This window comes from Battus philenor, unplaced genomic scaffold (genome assembly GCF_028537555.1).
Source record: "Battus philenor isolate CCGP_79_NKW_IND1 unplaced genomic scaffold, ilBatPhil1.0.hap1 SCAF_22, whole genome shotgun sequence".
In the NCBI taxonomy this organism is placed as follows: Eukaryota; Metazoa; Arthropoda; class Insecta; order Lepidoptera; family Papilionidae; genus Battus; species Battus philenor.
The window spans coordinates 5,113,125-5,132,280 of NW_027181685.1; the positions used below are offsets into that span (position 1 = coordinate 5,113,125).

Consider the following 19,156-nt stretch of genomic DNA (forward strand, 5'->3'; position numbering starts at 1 on the left):
AACCTTTTTAAGACCCATTAATAAAGCCTAGGTATACCATTTTAAAAATTTTACATCTACACTCCGCATGTTATTTACACCGGCTAGTATTTTTATGCAATTCACACTATTATATAAAAAAATAGTAATTATTAAAATAAATAAAATAATTAAATAATTTTAATTATAAATTAAATAATTTAAATAAATAAGTAATGGGGAAAAGAATATGGATTTTTTGTTATTTTCTCTTTCATCCTCCTCCTTTAATTTTTGTATTTATATAGTTCCTTTCTCACGTAAATAATATATGTATATAGCTTTGTATATGTGTATGTATGTATATATCAGTATTCTTGTATGTATGTGTGTATAGTAATGTATGAATTTGTATGTACGTACAACCTAAACTGCCCAATCCTTCATATCTCTCATCTCCATCCAAAGGTTGTCTGGTAAAGATCGCCACGAGCGATAAGACCGCCTCTCTCTCATATGAATTGTTTGTTTTTTTTCCTCTATTTATTGTCTATGGCTTACAATAAAATGTCAATAAATAAATAAATGAATCACATTGGTGTTATAGAACACAGAATAGTTTATTGTAGTTATTCTCTTAAGCGCTTATTTGCAGACTTGGTTCGCACTGATATGTGATGTTCGTAAAAACCGAAACATTCCAACCGAACAATTGTATTTGGGACGTGCTATTGACGTCACTACATAATTACTCCATGTTAGATCTCTTATTAGAGAGACGGTTTGTTAGAAATTCACTTCGGTTTTGTAACTAGTGTTACAATAATACAACTAACAATACATAGTGTATTTTTAAACTGCAATTTAATATAAACATAAATGTTTACTATTTTTTTTTTCTAACTGCAGACCTTATAGGAATAATAGAATATTCTTAAATAAATTACTAAGAATTTTATCAGTGTTAGACACGCTGAGCGGGCGTTGCTACGTTTGAATTATTTATATAACTTACCTTCTAAGAAATAAAACGAATTTCGTTTTTCACAAGTCTACGGATACGTCAGCGCTAAAGACCTGTACTTATAAACTTGTACTTATATACCTATAAACCTCCTAATCTGAGTTAAATTTTTCACAATTTATTTTTCTCCATTCAGTATATCCAAGAAAACATTTATCGCCTAATCCCAATAGCTTTTGGAAAGGTTTTATGAAATGAACTATTTGTACATTGTCCAGCTATAAATGTTTACTAGCAAGGCTAAACATATTTGAAGAAAGGAAAAATATTACCTTGTAACTAAAACTTATAACAACGAATTTTATAAAGATTTTAAACCATATGTATTGCTTTCATACAATTATAAAATCATTCATTGTTTTCTTTTAATGTTATCTGTGTATAGTAATAAACTACTCTAAACAAAATAGGGCGCACCGCAACTTTGTCTCTAATCGTGTTTATAAATAACTCATATACTAATCATTGACAAAATGAAGCACCACCACTTCTAGCACACATGTTTATTAGTTCATAATGATGTTTTAAAAGTTAACTTTTTTGTTGATTTCAAGTGGGTAGACAAAAAAGTAAAGAGCTTAAATTTATCCATTTCTTAAATTTTCAATCGTTTGTGTTCTCAGTCTTGCTTTAAGCGCAATACTTTGATCACACCAAGTATAAAATATTTGGGTCGCACGACTATCGGGATACACATTCATTTATAAAGTTGAAACATTACATTTCCCCTTAGCAGTAAAATTTTATTTCAAGTTTTACCCTAATAATGAATTTCGCTCTGACAGTTCGAAAATACCATCACAGCAAAGCATCTAGAAGTAAAGTACATCAGCCTTGACACATTTGTTTGATAAATTGGCAACAATTTCTTTTTATTTAATTTCGTCTAATACTGACAATATTGGTCTTAAAGCTAAAGCCTTAACTCAAAGTGACGGAAAAAGGATTTTCACACCATGCTGATTTATCTCGTACTGTGGGATAAATTATTTCAAGTCGTTTAGATATCATAATGATCGATCTTTAAAAAACTTTGTTTTTTTTTTGTGTTTTGTTACAGTTTTTAACTTTTTAATGCATCATACTCGATGGTTTAATGTATTTAGTTCTTGTGCACTTAATGGGCGGCAGTTGAAATGGTTCGATTATTATTAAATCAATTTCCTCTTAGCGCTTGGTCCGCTACCGCATCTCACACGAACTTGATTCATTAAGCGAGTTCATAGTTCTAAAGTTGTTAGCGATAGACTGCACTTGTACAGTGGATTGATTAAATAAAGGCTTACTTGCAAATGATCGGATGTTTGTACCTACGAACGTACTGTATTGTAATTTAGAAGCTAGAACTCATACAGTACGTTTTGTATTACTCTTACATTTTTGCCCTGGGTTAGGCAGATATAACTGCTATTTTATTTCCCAGATAAAGTTCATTTGCACTCAATATTTCAACTCGTGCGTTTAAAAGAATTTTTTGATCACGTCATTTATTGGTCGGTGCGATGCGAATGTTATTTTTAAAGGATCAAATCTTCTAGGCTAAACCTTTGTTGAATATATACTAGAAGCAAGAAAGAGTTATAAATAATCTATTGAGAAAAAAGTTTCTATCTGCAACTTTTTAAAGCTTCTTTTAGTATATTTTGAAAATTAAAATCATTTTGCTCTCAGTGTTGAGGCATTCTTTTCAATCTTATTAAAGTTTCTCATTATAGATATACGGGAACAGTTGTAAATATTTATAGTCTCATTTAAGACTCCGGTTAGTACTGAATAATTTCGAAGACTATATCAAAATTCTTTAAATGTTCCCTAAAGTTTTATTTAATCCGCAGCCATGTCTGATAATATTGGAAAGCAATGACAATGCAAAGTGAAGTAAAAACTACTTCGGCATTTGCCCGCTCTTCTCAGCCGAGACTACTTGCAGTAGCCTTCTTCTTTATTGATCTCTTCGAGGCGGCTTTCTGTTGGTTTTGGCCTTGTTTCGTCAGGTGTGTGTATAGGTCTTCCAGAACATTAGCTTCATTCAAAACCTTTTTCTGACACATATATCTGTGACTGTTGGTTTTTGGCCAGTTGACCGCAATGAAAGTCGCCGGAATTCGTTTATCTCGCCTTTCACTAACTCTGATGACAGTTCCGCTCGTGAAATATTCGGTAGATAGAATTTATTTTGTACAGCGGTATTTCTTCTATAGACTTCCGACTTTATACTTCGTGCCAAGTTTTTGTGTTATCATTCCTGCCATTGTTCTTATTCCTTTAGAGATTTTCACAACCATGCTATAGTTTATTTTTAATTTTCTTTTTTATGCTTTTCAATTCAATGCTAAATTTATTTCGTTCATCTTTAAATATAATTTCAAGACATCGTAATGTCTAGATAATGTGATATTTTTTTAAGAACACTACCTATCTTCAAGCTGACTTAAGCTAAAATCAGGTTATGACCACTGTTCATGAAGGCTGCTCTCTTGTTAGAGCCTAGTGAAGTGTATCTCTACTTCCTACTTGTCATGATGAGATCAATTTGATCCTCCATGCGTCTATCAGGAGACTTTGACACCTGATCACAGTTTTGTGAAGGGCAGATACACATCTAATAACTATATCGTGCACACAGTAGAAGTATATAAGCATATTGCCATTTTCGACTCATTTACTACAACCGTGTTCAAGCCACGATCGATTACCGATCTTAACGTTTTGGCCGCTCATACAAATAACAAATGTTTCCTTTTGAAAAATTTGGCGTCAATGATGAACGTTGATTGTAAAACCCCTGACCACCTCCGCGGATTTTGTGGGTACATAGCACTTAACCGAATTTAAATTATCGATTTGAATGGCGTTTAGATAATCCAAACTGATACTGGTATACACTCAAGTAGGCACTTACGGGCACACTTTGTTCATGATTCTCTTCGTATGTCCGGAGTAAGGCAAAGCCAATGACTTCGACTTGATCCCCGAATTCCTTACATCTTGTTTCTGAAATATCTAACACACACGCTTTAATATCTTTTGTACTTAATGGCCAAGCGAACTCTACTGACCTCGACCTCGTCATCGTGCGTTTATGTTCGCACCAAAAGGTTGTTTTTCTCATCCCACTTGTTTTTTTTTTTCTTTAAAACCGGTAATATTTTAGCTTTAGACATACAGATTGTTAGTCCATTTTACCACAGTTAGCAGGGTTCCTACTATAAAGCGCACCCACGCGCTCAGCTTGTTTTTGGAAATATCTTTATATTTATTATACTTTCTCACTTATTCAACTTGAAGGCCAAGTGAATACCATATCTTTACGGCATTTAGAGGAGAGGTCGGGCTAGTTACGTGTTACTCTACCCATTGTATATACATAAAAATAAAAGTAAACTGCAATAAAGTTCAGACACCTTCTAGGAATATTAATGTACCTTATTCTTCATTTTGAGCATTGTAATTTCGTTTATCATTTTACATACAAAAGCATTCAAACGACGGAATAAAATCGAGAAGCATTTTCAACTTGCGTCAGTTTGTTCCTTTTTTTGCAGCGTGGGAGTACTCAATAAAAAGTCTGACTATTTATTTCTATAGAAGCTAAACCGCTTTAATGGCAAAGTCTGCGTCGACACTCAACGGCAGGCGCGTTAGTGTTCAAGTCAAGGAAGATTTTAAAAACAGAATTTTCTTTGTCTGTTAACGGTTTCTGCTTTGAATTTCAAAACGGTATTAAAATTTATTACGATATGCATTGAATGAAATATAATGTTTTTCTTCAAAGCTTCAAAATTAAAAGACATTAAAAGGTACGTTTTAAATAATTGAGCACTATTTAAAACCTTTAAAACTAAATTTGAATGGGCAGCGCAAGAGCAGTCATCGTGGCGATCTATAGGGGAAGTCTCTGCCTTGCAGTAGACATTGATCGCCTGTCATGATAATGATACTTTTATTTCAATCTCATCTCGTTAATTTTGTTTTTTGATTATAGGTATTATAAAAATTAATGTATTTTGACAAATTCTTATTTAAGAAAAGGACCAATATTTAGCCACTTCTGCACATGCAGTAGTAGTCGTCCAACAAAGTGCACCGCCCGCCAGCCCGCTGATAAATGTGTATGCGGTAAACAATGCGATTTACACAACTGCCACCGCCAAATCACTCAACACGTGTTTCACCCCTCCACGGGGTATCTTCAGGAGTTTTGTTACACCGATTAGTGCCAAATACAGACTCACTAACGCCTGATTCCATTAAAAAAATTCTTATTTATAAATTTTTATTGAATAGCATTCATAATAAATTCACATTCACATTCTATGAATGTCTCTTCAGAAGCTTGGTTGTTTCAAAACTTCTCTCTGTCTTTGGCGAGGTGAAACAGTTAGTTACAAAGTTGATTTACATACTTGTCTGTGATAGTGAGTTGGACTAATTTTTATTAATAATACCGGATACTGTGTATAAACGCTTCATTGCTCCATTAAGTTTTTTTTTTTAATTGGCTCTATAAAGCTCTATGAACCAAACATATTGTATGAGAGTTCTAATCCGATGCTCAATATCTATTTGCCGAGAACACAGGATTTCCTGACTTTACTAAATGGAACTCGGGCCATTTTAATCTTTCGACTCCCATATATCACTCACCCGAGCATCGTAATATTGAATTGTTGTGAACGATCAATTTTTTCCTATCCTCAGTTATACTTACTTTAGATAATGATTGTTGGAAATCGCCATAGATTTTGTGTTGCTGATATTACTTGAAAAGATTTTTTAATAAAGATTTTTTTCTTGTAACTTTGTACCTAAACATCTATAATCTTATCATATATCATATAGATCTTATCATTATCTATAATCTTGCAACTTCCCCCTTCCCATCGACGCGACCATTCTCCCGGATTGAGTCGAGATAGAGGTTCGCGCGTAGTTTCCGCATATTCTCACGTAACCGTGAAACATATTTGACATTTGCAAAATTCAAGATGGTGGCCTCACCGGAAGTATCGACTTTTGCCATATAACGTTTTTCCATGATATTGGTATTGTTTTCGGGTAACAGGGGGCCGCTCTATACGATAAAAGTATGGAGAGTCATAAAAACAAAATGGCCCCCGAGATCTCGCATATCCGTGTTCGAGCGCTCGCTTCGCGATCGTGCATTATTTCCTTTTCGGAAATATCCTCAATTTTACCAGTCTGGATGAACTTTTTTTCGTTTCCCCGAAAGCATCCTTCCGGAGCCCCCGAGTAAAACCTACAAAAATGTGCACTTTTTCGAATTCCAATATCTCGCAATCGTGACGTCAGAACTTACAGCTTCCAAACACGCGATTGCAAGACTATCATTGAAGTTTTGCGAGGTTAAGTTTTCTTTACCCCTCGCACATAAAAATTTTCCAACTTAAAAATAATGCAAAAAAAGGGTAACAACATTTTTATTGAAAAAAAATTACACTTTGTAACTTGTCGCGGTTGTGGTAATGATATTTGAATATTTTCGTTGCCTTTTAGTGGCAACACTAGCCATAGAATTTTTTTGCTATAAGGAGCCTCACCCGAGTTTCACTCTCACAAGGTTGGAGATATAGGTTCGCAATGTATGACACAATTTTTTTTAGTACTCCAGTGTATTCTAGAAAAATATTACTTCTGGTTAATTCGAGATGGCGGCCGGGCTTCACAACTCGGGTATTTTTTCTATTTTCTTCAAAATTGTTTTCGGCTAATTAATAGAAAAGCATTACGATTAATATAAAAAACAAGATGGCCGCCGAGATATTCGAGTTTGAACGTACGTACGTGTAATACTATTTTTCAACAGAATTTGAAAGGACAATAAAGTAATCAAACTATTAAATAAAACTTTCCTTTGGAAAAACGGTATCCGTAACGTAAACGAGAAATTAACTTTCAAAAATCCTCATTTTCTCCTAGACTAAAATAAGTATTTTCATCAGTGCAAACGATGCCATTTACATAATTTAAGTTTAAATTTAATATTTAATAACATTTCATTTTTATTATTAGAAACAATTACTTTTTTATGTAAATGTACGTACGAATAATTTTATAATCAATCGGTCCCAGTATAAGGATTTACCGATCAAATAAGTTAGTTAAATAGATGGCGCTTTGTGACATGTTCCAACAAACTTGAAAAGTAAGAAAAGGACTAATATATTGCTACTTCCGCTATGCAGCAGCAGTTGTGCAATAAAGTGCACCGCCCGCCAGCCCGCTGATTAATGCGCATGCGGCAAACAATGCGAATTACACAAATACCACCGCCAAATCACACGCCCAATCAACACGTGTTTCACCCCTCCACGGGGCATCCCCAGGAGTTATGTTACACCGATTAGTGCCAAACACCCTCATTGCATTTTATTGCACGACTGCTGCTGCATAGCGGACGTAGCTACATATTAGTCCTTTTCTTAATTAATAACAGAATGATTAATTTATTATGATACATTGCTATAATTTGAAATATTCCGTTATATGTAAGAAAACACTTATGGTATAAAATTATTGTTGTCTAATTCTTTATGATTTCAACTCAAATTTCCGCGGCATTAACAAATCTGCCATTCAGTACTAGAACGTTTTGACGTACGATAAAGGATGAAGGATAAAGCTTGATAAGAAAATGTAGCAGTTAAGTAATAGTTATTAATTAAATATAAAATAGAAGTTTTCGTTTTACTGCAAAATAGCTTAAATAGCAGTCGCCTCTGGATAAAAGAAGAGTTACAAATGTCTAAGAATACTTTATAAAAATTATTAAAAGCAAAACAAAATAATAATAAATGTGGCGTCATGTCTTCGTTATTAAACACAAAGAATTATAAACGCTTGCCTACAGAATTTGGGTCTTATTTTTTAGTTCTAGGCGATGGATCTTGGGTATAGGATATTAAACAGTCTCTATACAAATAGCCGCCTAGATATGTGACTTGAATTGAGGTCAGGACGCAAAGGTATATAATGTTTTTTTTTTCCGAAAGTTTTTATATCAGTTCGAAAGTATACTAATTATAATCGACTGGATTAAATGTAAGATGAAAAATATTACATAAGGAGATTTTTCACACGGTTTGTACGTATGTATAAATATGCATTTTTACGTAGTAATTATAGAAAAGATATTAGGGAAATGGCTTTATTGAGATACTTATAGTGTCTCCTTGATTTCTATTAATTAATCCATGCGGTGCTTGTATACGCGACTATCCGTGTCAAACTATAGCGTGAGGCAATTGACTACTAGCTCCATCTGTCTGGAGTAGCAATTTTTTATTAGATAAATGAATAAAAGGTATGCTGAATCTTTATCATGCAGGTAGAGATTCAGCATCAGTAGTTACAACCAGTAGTTTGTCTCTTAAACAGACATATTCATTTTATCTTCTTATTGATTTATATAGTTTTCCTTTTGGAATTAATTATAGTTCTCACTTAAATACCAGAGATGAGTGTCAGATGAGTAAAATTTGTAAATTCTTATTAAATGCAATAATCCGTCTCATTTTTTACCTCTTCCTTTTAAAAAAAAATATATCTAAGTTAATAATATTGTAAAATGTACTGAAAGTATTTATGCTTAGTAATAATTTATTATCCCCTTATCTACTTTGTAGCTTGCATTAGACTCAACACACATTGTATACAAATTGTTTTATACTATTTATTTAATAATAACCTAAAGTTAAAGTTATAATAAAATCAAACACTTTGCGGAGCGTTTACTTGAACATCATCACTTCAGCTGTATAACCTCCTCTAGTAAGGTTGTCTATTCACTAGTGGGCGGATGTCCTTTGTTGCACTTGCCGATCCGTGGTTACCACTTAACAACCATAAGTTTCCAGCGGTTCTGTGTATTATGTGGTCTGTTTTTTTGATACCAAGTAATTTAGCCAACTCGTACTGGTGATAAAGATTATGCGATTTAAAATTCTGGGCAAATTCTATCTTGATCGGTTTAGCGTCACCTTTATAATTTTATTAGCTGCAGTATTCTGAAATTTGAACAATTAATGCTTACTCCCAACTTTCATTACACACGTCTTCTGAATTTTTAGTTTTTATAAATGTCATGTTCTTTTTTCAAAATAATCTATATTTTTGTTTTAAATGTATTGTTCCAGGCCTCCCCAATGATCTCTCGGTGTACTGGCATCAATACCCATACAGTTTGGGCATCGTCTTCTGCAAACTGAGGGCATTGATATCCGAAGCGTAAGTGGTTTCTAAATAAAATACATCATTTTCTAATATGAATGGTTTCTTTTGTAAATCTTGCGTCAAAACTGTTCAAGACCAATTGATTAAACAATTGTATTCTATGTTTTATTATAACTTGATGAATTGTTCGATGTCGCAGATTGGGAGGGCGTTATTTATTAGCTTCTATCTGAGTTAAAAAGAATAAAAGAATTTCCTAGAATAAATGTCTAATAAATTCTTATTGAAGTTAAGTTGAATAGCTTAGTAGTTTCTTCGTGCATGAGTTTGGTCGTTGACGTGTACAGACTTCGTGTTAACAATTATATTTTTAAAAAATCCAAAGGACGTTTTTGTGCTAAGAGTTTTCACGCTGTAATTTTTTCAAATAAAATGGCACACTTTAAGTATAAAGTATTCACCTCCAGGCTATTTCAATATTTATTTAATTATTAATAAATATGTAATCCTGCTGAGTTTCTTTCGCGTGTTCTTCTTAGGTTTAAGGTACTTCAACCGAATAGATGGTAGATTCAACTTGATGACAATAAGAGAAGTAATCCATCTAATGTTAAATAAAAAAAATGTATTTAAATTACCTTATAAACAATTAAGAGTAACAGGGAAACAGCCTTATTTATTTCAAAACGAATTTTATTTTATTTACCTTTTATTTTAGATATTAATTCTACTTTTTTTCAGGGCAACTTACGTATCGGTGTTAACAATTTCTGCGTTTTCTTTGGAGCGATATCTGGCGATATGCCACCCACTGTACCTGTACGCCATGGCGGGCCTCACCCGAGCTTCTAGAATAATATTCATCTTGTGGATCATATCGTTTCTCTGCGCTTCCCCGTTTGCCGTCTATAGCGACATCAGTTACAGAGACTATCCGCCAAGTAAATGCAAAGTAAAATATCTAATATTTACACAACGAAACCACAACAATTTTTCTTTGAAGTATATTTAGTTTTGCGACATTTTACCCAACTTTTCGTCCTTTTGAGATCTAAAAAGTTTAAATTGAAGTTATATATTTATCCAGTTAATATTCAAAGAAGGCCATGATTTAACTAGGGGCAATATACTTCGGTTCTGTTAATTTTTTAATATTAAAAACATGCTAAAAATTAATTCCTAATAAACCGAGTGAGATGAACTGAAGTCAAAAATAAACTTTTACTTCAATTACTAAATTATTTAAGAAAATAAGTTGGCACTGAACAAATTGCATGCAACTCTTTATACACTCAAACAAACTTCATATATACACAAACACATTAACGAACTAATGATATATTTGACGTGTAAGTTATGAAACAATTTTTAACTAGAGTTCAAATTTCTTTGTTTGTTTATGTATTTAGTTTTGAATGTAGTTGTTAATGAATCATTTTATTATTTAAAGAAAAAGGACACTGATGGCTATAACATTTTTTTATAAACAGTAAAGCTGCCTACGGCATACTAGAATAGTATATACTGTTATTTAAAATAAATTAAACGATAAAATAAATGCTGTAACGTTTTGTAAGTACACCGTTAGTGTACATAAAACATAAAAGAGAAAAAACTTTTGTGTCAACATTAAATAAGAACGTACGTAAACATTACAAAAATGATTCTGTTTATAACTTAAGGATTAAGAGGGATAGGAAAATGTTTTAGTTTAAAATAATAATTTTAATTATTAATAACATTGATCTCTTACTCAGATTCAGGCAACATGTCATTGGATTCAGCCTTCTGTGCACTAATGGCACCGTCTCCTCTGCTAGAGCTAAGCAGTATCTTCTTTTTCTTCGTGCCTGCTGTTCTTATACTGTGTCTCTACGTCACAATAGCTCTTCACATAAGGTAACATCTTTATTTCAAAGTATGTATCACATGGTATACTCTTATATAAGTAAATATGTATATATACACAAACTTAAGAATATTATCAGGATCTATACTATGTGTTACCGTGTATTAAGTTATTTCGGTCACATTGCTAGCAGTTTGTCGAATATGTATGTTCGACAAACTGCTGGTTGTAGGGAAAGAAGACGGTGATAGACTATGTAGACTAACTATCCTTTGATCTGATCCAGTTCAGTCCAAAAATTCTCTATTAATACTGCCCCGAGGAACCTAGAGGATAGAATGATACGGAAGGAGTTAGTCATAGATCCCGTTAAAGCGTTTGAAGAAACAACTGAGTAGAAAGATACATAAATATGAGTGTAAATAATTATGTATTAATGTATGTACAGATGTATGAAAAATTTATGTCTATACAGTTTAGTTTTGGGATTTCGTTACCTAGAATAACAAATCCTTTCGTTTGAGAGACTCAATAAACAAAACGAGAGAATAATATGCATAGAAATTGAAAGCGGTTTTGAAAATAGTTGTTCTTTCTACTGTATTCATTTGCATATTCCGGAATTCCATCACATTTCCATTCCAATCCAAAGTATTCTGTGTACTAGTTTTTGGTTCCAATATGGTACGAATAATCTCCAGTTATATAAAGCCCAAAACCAATATTCGATTAATCCCTGTGACAAGTTACTCGTCAATTAAAGTCCAATAATTTTTTTTTTGTTTATTTAAATAAGATTTTACTTTTTTGCGTGTAATGATTTGCAATTAAAATATCAAAACAGATTTGTACTCGTATAAAATGTCGCTTTGATCATATTCATACATTTTTACAGATCAACAAAAGTCACAAAAAGGACAAAATTGGGACTCCTGAATGGTCACGTGCACGGTGAAACAAAACAAGCTAAATCAAGAAAAGCTATTATAAGGATGTTGGGTAAACATTTAAAAAGAGTATCGTTAATAATAGTATATATTGAATAAAAGTATTATTATAATAATATAGATATATCTACGAATTAATTTAATAATGTTTATACAATCTGATCTCCCTTAAACACGTCGTGAACATGTTATCGTTATTAATGATAAACTGTCGCTTCAATTCATTCCGTGGAAAGTGAAAGTGAAACTTATCATGTAAAGAACTTAAGTGCTGTCATCGAAGTTTCTGTTTAAAGCTATAAACAAACTTTGCGATTAATGTTGACGATCAATTATTCCTACATACGACACAACATCAATATTTTACATAATTAAACTTTCATTTTAAGTTATTTATTTCACGAGTGTTATTAAAAGAATATGAAGTTAGTTATACAGACTTTTTACAACTGGCTTGACTGTAGATTGGTGTTCACAAATAGATGTTTTTTTTTTTTAAATTTCTGTGGTAACAATTCAATAATAATATGATTACATACGTTTGAAATTATAAAGTCAGTATTAAATTCGTCTTCAGTAACCTATTGGTAAATAATATAACGTTGCCTTATTATTAATTAATTGTGTGGACTAATTTTAATGTAAGATATATGAATGTAATTATTGTTTAACACGTTGTATGCTTTACGACCACCCAGTGAGCCCGGCCTACATTCGGATTCTGCGAAAACCAGAAAATAGAAGTTTTTAACTAATTTAGACGTACATTCTGAAGTATATAAAATACGGTAAATTGTAAACTAAATAAAAATTAGTTTTACCGATATGGCAAGCTCTCCAGTTTGGTGACAGGGCCTCGCGGCTATGTGTGTTTTATTTGATAGTTGCAATATCTGGATCGTGGGCCTTTCTGGCTTTTATAGTTTCTTCGGATTCAGGGCTCGTGAAACCAAAATCTACGAGATAATAAATTAAAAAAACTATCACTCAGATGGGTCGCCAGACGTATTGTATTGACTATTTTATAATTACAAGGTTTTCGGAGAAAAGTGTGAAAAGTGCTCTACTTGTGGGAAATGTCTCCGATAAGCCTTATATTTACTTTTCACAGATGACTAACATGGCTTAAATGGTTCAGTGAGAGACGGATTACCGGTGAAACACATGGCATATATAGAAATACTAATTTTTCACAAAGCGTTCAGTGCTAAAGTTATTAACAATTCTAGTTGCGGTGGTGGTCGCGTTCTTCGTGTGCTGGGCACCATTTCATGTACAACGGCTGTTCTACATCTACGGCTACGATTTGCCCCAGTTTCATGTCATAAACGAACATTTATTCAACGTGGCGGGAGCTCTTTACTACGTGTCCGCGACCGTGAATCCCATCCTGTACAACGTCATGAGCGCAAGGTATTAACTAGAATTATTACTATTCACTTTATAATTTAGTTGGTTTCTTTGATAACGACTATCGATATGACGTCATAATAATTTTTTACATATTTATATACTTAGTCTTTATAGATTAGTCTTTTATAACTTTTCACAATTCATAGTTATTACTCCGGCATAGGCAGTACATCCATATTGACTTACAATTGAATTATTTAATACATGGACTACTATACTTATGCATGTTAGTATAAATGTTTAAAAGTCTATGGCTGGAATTATGATGATGATTAAAATAAATTCATCATCACTAGCGTTTTCTGACTTGTTTAACGGGGTCGTCTGTCGACGTTGTGGGTTGACGTACTCCGCTGCTCTTGCCGGACAGTGGTCTCCAGTCTAAAAACTTAAGTCCCCAGCTGCCATCTGTCTTGATTCGAACTCTTAACGAAATCTCAAACATTCACATTGTCTATGGCTTGTTGAGTCTGACTGAATGCCTCTTTTATTTTTGGTCTGTGTTCTATAACTTTAAGGTCCTAGTAGCCATCTGTTTTGCGCTTTATGATGGGTTTATTTCATATTAATAGTCAAATATGTAACATTTAAAAGTGTATTGAACTTTGTTACCACTCTTCTAACAAATACTTTATACTACATACTTTGTTTCGGTTAATTTTTAAGGTATCGTATGGCATTTCAAGAAACTCTATTATGCAGCAAAGCAAAACGGCACGACTCTCGTACCATCAACTTGGAAAACACCTCTCGAGACACGATCGAGTTCTCAACGTATAGAAGGTCCAAATACAGGAATCGCGACTCGCGCAGTAGTTTTGCTGCCAATAAAGTCGACTTTATCAAAGTACCGCCGCCATTTTGTGTGGGCGACGCTGTAAAAGCAACCGAGACGAAGTATTTTTTTAGCGAAGAAGAAAAACAAGTCAATTTGGCTAAAGGAGTTGATGAATTGAATTATAACGGAAAATAAGGCTAATAATATTACTTCCGTTTCAATTTTACTACAAAATATTCATGTTCAATTTACGGCTTGAATAAAATTGTTTTTTTTTTTCGAATAAAAAAGAGTATTTGTGTTATTAAACAGCAACTATTGATCTCAAAGTTTAGGGCCATATCATAAGAATGTTTGTAATATTAAGTTTTTGATAGTTAAGTGATATTACTATATTAATGTGCAAAAAGATTTTAAGTCGAGTCTTGAAAGTATGTAGTACATGTGTTATAAGATGGATTATAAATGTGATTATATTCAATTTTAAATTAAATAGTTGTTCATGCATTATATTAAGTGACGATTATGTAACTAAATTAAGACAAATTATAAATGTAATGAAACAATAAATAAGTTCGTTGTGACGTGCTCTGTTTTATTATTCCTTAAAAATTATTACCAACATCAATTATTCTTGTTCATCATAATGAACCCATAAATGCATTCAGCGGGTTGCAGTTTGAAACAACCCGTGAGTGTATTTGTTTCTTCTAAAATGACGAGGAAAATTAAACCCAGGAAATGGAGATGATGCATATTACATACATATAGAATCTGCATTACAATCGTGTACTATTTACAATTTCGATCTGAGCGCAATGGCAGCGGCTATCTCACTAATGATATCCGAATTCAAATCGGTGTTCTAAAAATTATTGTAGCCGTAGTAACCAGCAATACGGAGTTTTGACATTGAAACGCTAAACCCTTATATACGGTCTATTAAAATTAAGACAGGAAATAAACTTGTTTATTATCACAACACCATGAAGATTTGTATAAAATTAATACATTATTTTGACAAATTTTAGGAAAACATAAAAGTCAACAAATGTTTGCCATCTACATCAATTTTAAATCATAAGAGTAAACACATATTTGAAAAAATAAATACAATTTCAGTCATAGAACATCTTCTGCTGGACATAGACCTTCTAGATTTTGAAAAAGCCCATTTGGAAGTAGCCTGTATCCGTCTTTCAACGATCTTAAGAAACTCGTCAGTCTACCTTATTGGTTGACGTTCTACGCTGCACTTGCCAATCTGTGGTCGGAACTCTAGGACCTTGGGGTCACAGCGGTCATCTGTTCTGCGCGATGTATGGGCCTGCCCATTACCTTCACAATATGTCAGCCCATTGAGCAACGGTAATACTAAAAATATAGGTATTGAACTAAAGTAAATCATGCGAAGAAGTATATAGAAGAGCACGCGTTAATATAATATTATTTTTATTGCCTATAAGTTTACCTATAAAAAGACAAAACACTTGTAATGATTTAATAATTTATAGGCTTAGAAAGATATTAAAAATTAAAGAACAGAAATCGAGATTAGTTTTTTAAAAGATGGAGCTCGATATTATATTTATTTTAAGACGCGTCTCTTTCATGGAAATTCATTCTTGAAAATTACGTCTTTTGTACGTGATTCCATTTTTCTTAAGCTTCAAGAAAGAAGATATCGATGAGGCGAAGATTTTACATTTAATAAATCTTTCTCCATAACCTATGACGTAAAATGGCTATTTTAATACAAACGGATGATTAAGACAAACAAATTAAGTTAACTAATTAGGCCGGGTGAAAGTCTATGTCTAATTCGTAATAAAACGTCTTTGGCTGTAATTATATCTGGCTGGTTATTATGATAATAAAATCAAATCCAAAATATTCTTTATTCAAATAGGCTATTACAAGCACTTTCGAATCGTCAATCAACAAAAAATGTCGTCATTGTTGTCCCTACAGGAAGCTACGGCTCGGCAATTCTGCAGATAAGTGCCGGCAAAAAAACTTAACAGTTGCTCTTTACAAATATAGTTTTATGAAGAGTGCTTGAAAATAATTGTTTTCATGAGTGAGGTTCAACAACATTTAATTCTACATATTAACATAGTGTTCTTGTGTTGAATAATACATTATTTTTAATAATCTTTTATACTAGAGAAAACTTAGAGTATACAGCTTATATTTATTCATTGTGTTAACACTGTGCTTATCACTATTTTTTTAAATTATTTTGGATGTGCGGACAAACAAAACATTATTATAGATGTATATTGACGTAACCGTAAGAATAACAGCTTTATTAAAAACTTCTAGCAAAGAATCCAGAGCTCTCGTGTAATAAATGCCCCGCATAAGTCATTTTTGGATTACAAATATTGACTCAATATTTGACGCATTGCCCCAGAGTAATATGCCATAGAATAATACACTATGAAAGTAACTAAAATAAACAAGTCTGGCTTTATCAGCGTCAGTAAGCTGTGTGATTTTTCGAACAGCGTAAGCAACGGAGCTCTGTTTACTAGCAAGAGAAGACAGATGGGCGCCTCGCTGAAGTTTCGAATCTAGGGTTATTCCTAAAAAAAAACTATGGAGTCAGTAAACTTAATAGTTTAATATTTGAGACTTAAGTTAGGCTTCTGTCTCTTCACATTTGGCAATGTAAAATAAATACATTTGCGTTTAGTAGTATGTTATTAACAATGAACCAAAGAAGCATTTAAGCATTTAAGCACAATATTGTACCATTTATTTCGTCATAACTAAACTTATAACATATACTTTAAAAATTAAAGAAGTATCATCAGCAAACAATACGATATAACATAATGTGTTAATGTAAGAAGGAAGATCCTTTATGTATAATAAAAATACGAAAGGTCCTAAAATCGATCCTCGTGGCAAACACATGCGTAAATAGTAACCGGACGATTTTACATTATTTTCAGCAACATGCTGAATCCTATTACTAATATATGAGGCAATGAGATTACGAGCGTTGCCGTGGATTCCATGGTGATTAAGTTTACGCAGTCAAATACCTTAGACAAATCTCAAAATACTACGATTGCATTATATATGTACATAAGGAGCGCAACTCCTGCATTTGTTGCAGACCCGCCTCGTCTAAATACATATAATGTGCATTATGAAAAGATTTGTTATCAGTAAAGTGATTAGATAATTGAGAATAGATTTGACAGGCCTATAGTTGCTAAGATCCCAGTTTTCTTCAGTTTTAATAATTGCCCATTAACCACTTTACTATTTTTCAGGCAAAATCCATCCACATCTTGATGAATATTATACGAAGATACTAGCTGCTTGTAGCTTTCTGCCACTTTAAACAAAGCAGTAGTTGCTCACGGGAAAACTGTATTTTCAAAAACAAATAAATACAAAACCAAATGTAATCCCTGATCTCTAATATGAAACTTATCTCTAAATTAGAGAGACAATCATCATAAAAATATACAGCGTTCTGATAAATAAATAAAATGTTAGCACATTATTTCCACAATTGCTTTAAGATTAAGGCACAGATGTTCATTGAGGACTACGTATTCGCAAGATGGCAGTTTTTTCGTGCTAACATTCATAAAGAATCCTATTACGAGTATTCTTTTGTGTCCGATATAATCATTGGCATTAGTGAGATAGAGGGACGAATATACGATTCTTTTATCCCACTTTTTTACTTTTTTTTTTCGGATTCGAAATTTGCTTATTTATTAATAAATAAATTGAATTAAGAGGAAATCTGAGATATTGAAAAACGTAGAATACAGCAATTTAATTATTGCAATTAAAACCACGACCACTTTTTGTGGTAACGCAGTAGCGATGATTTGACCCGTCCGCATGAATATAGTCGCGAAGCAAAAAGGCAAGAGGATCGAAGAAGGCAGCATGGCCTTCTTTATAGGCGATGGCAAAGGACGCTCAATATTCCTAGAATTCTCCCAAAAAACTAGTAAAATTTACAAAAGAAAAAAATAAGACTGTTAACTAAGTCAAAAAAGGATCGGGCAAAATCCTAAGATAGTCATGAATAAAGCAATACGAAGTAAGTTAGTAAATACGAAATTGTAATGAAATAGTTATAATTGTAAAAAACATAAAAAATAGACATAGAAATTTAAAATGTAAATAAATAGAAAAATAAAGTCTCAACTGTTATAATGTTGCAAATTATGGTCTAGGAACGATGATGAGGAAAGGTCCATCCTCCATGTAGTCACTCATGCATCAACGTCCTTAAGTTGATACATGGGAGATTGAGAAGGATGATAGGAGAAAGTGTAATAAAAGTATAAAACAAAAAAATGGCATATCTGAGTTGTAACGTTCTTGCCCCACACATAGTAGGGGGGACCGAGAAGTCCCAAAAAAGGGACTCAATAACTTCAGTTGTCTCCCTGCCAGGCATTGGTAGCGATGTTTTTACTAAGTTACGCTTACTAAACGTGCGACAGCATCGTTACAAAAAGTTGCCGTAGGCGAGGAGACTGGGGTGCTATGGCAGATAACCTCCTCGTGGTGCACTCTGGAAACTGGCCGAAGGTCGCTGTGGCTGCGTGCTGGCCGGTGACAAATAATCTGCCATGAAGGCGTTTTTCTGGGAGTCCCTATGGTGAGCATAGGAACATAGCTTACTGGAAAGGCAAGGGCGGGCTTAGTGTTACCTAACACGGTCGCCGCGCAGGCAGGGTAGAACTAGTCTGCCACTGTCACAGATCCTAAACCTGTAGACGTGTCGTGATCATGTCTCGCGGCTTCTCCGAAAACGAGGGTCATGGCTTTACCTCCCGGACCATTAGGATGTTACCCTCTATTAAAACTACACTCACTTTAAAAAAAAAACACCCGAATCCCAAGCGTTGGCTGGCCGTGAAGGGATGTATGGCTGATAGGAGGTTCAGTGGCTAGTGATGTCCTCCGTCAGGATACCTGGAAGGAGTCCGGCTTAACACTTTCGTTGT

General features: G+C 33.3%; 1 protein-coding gene across 1 annotated transcript in view; it reads left to right on the forward strand.

Annotated features, from left to right (window-relative positions):
- Positions 1-18,765, forward strand: part of LOC137923592 (neuropeptides capa receptor-like) — a 35,056-nt gene extending 16,291 nt beyond the window's left edge. Inside the window, exons 2-9 of the mRNA XM_068766810.1 lie at positions 9,139-9,229; positions 9,917-10,116; positions 10,933-11,074; positions 11,920-12,023; positions 13,201-13,384; positions 14,051-14,258; positions 17,021-17,093; positions 18,650-18,765. Coding sequence (XP_068622911.1) covers positions 9,139-9,229; positions 9,917-10,116; positions 10,933-11,074; positions 11,920-12,023; positions 13,201-13,384; positions 14,051-14,258; positions 17,021-17,093; positions 18,650-18,765 — 1,118 coding nt within the window. The remainder of the gene's footprint in view (positions 1-9,138; positions 9,230-9,916; positions 10,117-10,932; positions 11,075-11,919; positions 12,024-13,200; positions 13,385-14,050; positions 14,259-17,020; positions 17,094-18,649) is intronic.
- Positions 18,766-19,156: the final 391 nt, after the last annotated feature.